Source organism: Nicotiana sylvestris, chromosome 12, assembly GCF_000393655.2.
Source record: "Nicotiana sylvestris chromosome 12, ASM39365v2, whole genome shotgun sequence".
In the NCBI taxonomy this organism is placed as follows: Eukaryota; Viridiplantae; Streptophyta; class Magnoliopsida; order Solanales; family Solanaceae; genus Nicotiana; species Nicotiana sylvestris.
This window is the reverse complement of record NC_091068.1, coordinates 157,538,672-157,542,525: the sequence shown is the minus strand read 5'-3', so window position 1 is coordinate 157,542,525 and position 3,854 is coordinate 157,538,672. Positions and strand designations below refer to the sequence as shown.

At 33.0% G+C, this 3,854-nt stretch overlaps 1 protein-coding gene across 1 annotated transcript; it reads left to right on the top strand.

Annotated features, from left to right (window-relative positions):
- Window positions 1-404: 404 nt before the first annotated feature.
- LOC138883997 (secreted RxLR effector protein 161-like) lies at window positions 405-1,130 on the top strand. The gene has a single exon (XM_070164733.1). The coding sequence runs from the start codon at window positions 405-407 to the stop codon at window positions 1,128-1,130; it is 726 nt and encodes a 241-aa protein (XP_070020834.1).
- Window positions 1,131-3,854: the final 2,724 nt, after the last annotated feature.

The following is a 3,854-nucleotide window of genomic DNA, read 5'->3' as shown; positions in this document are numbered from 1 at the left end:
GGGACACTTGTTTTGACGCATCGATTAAGACTTTCGGTTTTGATCAATGTGAAAATGGGTCTTGTGTCTATAAGAAGTGGAATGGAGATAAAGTTACATTTTTGGTTTTGTACGTAGATGATATTTTGCTCATAGGAAATAATGTGAGCATGTTGAATTCAGTAAAGGAATGGTTATCCTCACGTTTCGATATGAAAGACTTGGGATATGCATAACATATCCTTGGGATCAAGCTTTTGCGAGATCGCAAGCAAAGGATATTAGGCTTGTCCCAAGCACTTTATATTGATACTATTCTCACCAAGTTTAACATACAAGATTCCAAGAAAGGGTTTCTCCCCTTTAGACATGGAATCTCTCTGTCAAAAGATCAGTCCCCAAAAACGACTGATGAGATAGAAAATATGAAGGCGATCCCTTATGCTTCTGCTGTAGGGAGTCTTATGTATGCTATGCTATGTACTAGACCTGATATCTACTTTGTTGTTGGCATGGTTAGTAGATTTCAGTCTAACCCTGGTCGAGAACACTGGACTGTTGTTAATCATATAATCAAGTACTTGAAGAGTACTAGGGATTATATGTTGGTGTATCACTCAGGTGATCTTGCACCCATTGGATATACTGATTCAGATTTCCAGTCAGATAGAGACTCTAGAAAATCTACCTCAGGATATGTTTTTACCTTAGGAGGTGGAGCCATAAGTTGGAGGAGCATCAAGCAATCATGTGTTGCTGATTCCACCATGGAAGCCGAATATGTGGCTGCATCTGAGGCAGCTAAAGAGGTTGTTTGGCTCAGGAACTTTCTGAAAGAGCTTAATGCGGTCCCTTCGGTTCAAGCACCAATTGTACTTTATTGTGACAATAGTGGTGCAGTTACAAACTCGAAGGAACCAAGAAGCCATAAAAGGAGTAAGCATATTGAGCGTAAATATCACTTAATTCGGGATATAACTCAGAGAGGTGATGCAAGAGTGTTGAAGATTGCGCCAGAGGACAATTTGGCAGACCCGTTTACAAAGAGCTTGACACAGAAGATTTTTGACAAGCATGTAGAAGGAATGTGTGTTAGAGTAGTAGACTATGGTTATGAGTCTAAGTGGGAGATTGTTGGGATATACTATTAACCATGCGGTTTAGACATAGTATTATATTTTATTCTTTATGGAACAATTATTTATTTAACTTATTCAATTCAATAAAGTACTATTTTAAATAGATCATTTGTTACATGTATGTCCTTTTAGTTATGTAGTAGACAATTTAGTATATGGAGTCTTAGCTCATGCACAAAAGATTAAATTGTTGGTTCTCGTAATTAATAAACTATGTTCACAATCAAAGATATTGTTGGACAAAATATCTTGATGATTGTAGCACAAGATTATCGTATAATTTGTCTTGATTATGGGAGTAGCTTTACTCCAACTTCTTGTGCTAGTATACTCAGTGTATATTGAAGGGACCAAGTAGAGAAAAGATGTTTCTGTACTGAATATATAAAATATTTTCTCTAATTCATTAAATGAGCTTATACTCCTAATCTTGATATAATTATTATGATCAATGTAATTTGATTATTGTTTTGATTTATCAAAAGGTACGACTCTATTTAGAGTTAGTATATGCCTAATAGATTGAACAATAACGAATAACATTTGTGAATAATAATTAGTTGATAGAATCCATGACTCGGTTTTGGGTTTGATGATAACCTTTTATGTAAGCTTATAAGTTTTCATGTGAAAACCCGGCCAGTGGATTTTGTATCCGTCACATGAAATAGTTTAAGCGGAATTATAAAGGATTTTATTAGTTAATTGAATTAAATTTTCAGTGATTTAATTTAATTAACTGGTATTTGAAAAACATGTGGAGTTAAAATAAGTGTTAATGAATTTTCGAAATTCATATTGAGGAGTTCAATTGCAGTTTTTTAGTGGAATAAATTGCAATTAATTATAGTAAGAATTAATTCATGCTAACTTCGAATTAATACTATAATTAGTAGCCTCTTATTATTTCTGTGGTCCCTGCTATACCTAGTAAAAACCTGGACAGACTTGGGTAAAAAGTAGTTTGGGAGAAAAGTTATCCTTTTGAGTTAGAGTAGGATTCCTACACGTTTTTGAGCCCTATTGTGGCTTAATTTCGGGTCTATTAAAGGAAGACTAGTTTTACCTAATTACTGACCTTTAAGTTGTATTGTTCTTGCCCACACAATAACAACATCGTCCAAGGTTTTTACTAGGCAAATAGCAGAAGACTGCAGCCCTGGATTCTTGCTGCTTGGAAGGTTTGTGCAACTATTTCAAAAGGTTAGTGCTTCTAATCTCGTTATTATTGCGTTGTCTAGTTTACATGTTTTGATGCCTGATTTGTATGCTTGCTTCCGCGGCGCATGGTCCAACAAATAATACAGTTGTGCCTATGAATTAGCATCGAGGTTCATAGAAGTATGTATTGTTTCTTTCTTTAAGCAACAAACGACATATAAAGGAGAAGTGGACCAACAAAGTAAATATGTTAAAGAAAGGAATAGAGCAAAATATCAGAAATAATGTTCTCCAAAAATAGCCTGCACTACACCACTCCCATCAGGTATAAAGTTTTAAAGTTTACAGTTTAATTAACAAAACACACCTAAAAAACTATGAGACAGCTAAAAGCTATGTAAAAATTTAAACCAATTAACTCAAGATGACCACAGGTCCATTGTTATATTACTGATTTACTAGTAGTAGCCACTCTTCAGTTTACTCATGAATTTTTCTAAAGTAATTCTTCGAGCTTTAATTAATCCACTTCAGATTATTTCCTACTTCTACCCTTCCTCTCATTATTGCTTTTACTTTACTGAACGTGATGAATAGGCATTACTTTATAATTCTCAGTCTTTCTTCAATGTCACTCAAAACAATTCAATTTCACATGAGTATTCCAACGTCTGAATACAAGATATATACCTTTCATTCACAAACATTATTGAAACAGTAAAATTATCTCAGTATAACTATAGGTTACGAGTTCGAACTGTAAAATTAGTCATTAATATTTACATTAGGGTAGATTATCCCTAACACACCCTTTAGGGTGCGAGATCCTTTCCCGAATTTTGCATGTACACAGAATATTTTGTCCACCAAAATATTTTTTATTCTTACAAACACTATTGAAACACCAGGACAGTAACGACTTAAGAAATATACTTGGTGAGAAATTGATATTGTGTCCCTATATGGGGATATTCTAGTTCTACTTGGTGGAGGTGGCATATGCTTTAACTTTTTCCTTATGTTGCTGAGAGATTTTGGTGAACTATTTGCTGATTTTCGGAAATGAAAGTCTATGATCGAGCTTTCTAAATATAGAAAAGTAACATTCCTCTTAAAACAAACTGGTATAAGTACCCGCACGGATACGCGGACACTAATCATGTTAAGTATTTAAGTTATTTGGATTGTATGTAAATAATCTTAAAATTGACACTTTCTCAGTAAATATAGATAATCATTGGATATTAAATACATGTAAAAAATTAATAATTTCTTCTATTTTTTTTAATATCATTCTTGCCGGTGTCATTGGATCCTAAAAATAGTGAGGAAGCAAAATAATAACTCAAATTTATGGCAAAACAATCAAATGTTGAGACAATGAATGACTCGTTGGATAAAACTTAACTTTTACTACTACTTGAACTCTTTTTTGGTGTGTTGATATCTCTTAAAAAATATTTCTTTCTTAAAATTTCAATTTCTAAAACATTATTTTTCAATAATAATTATTTTTATAATAATGTAATTGAAAATATTATTCTTAATTCAAAACTCATTTTAGTTGGCTATCTA

Coding starts and splice junctions, on each gene's coding strand:
- LOC138883997 (XM_070164733.1), top strand. CDS start 405: ATGAAGGCGATCCCTTATGCTTCTGCTGTAGGGAGTCTTATGTATGCT.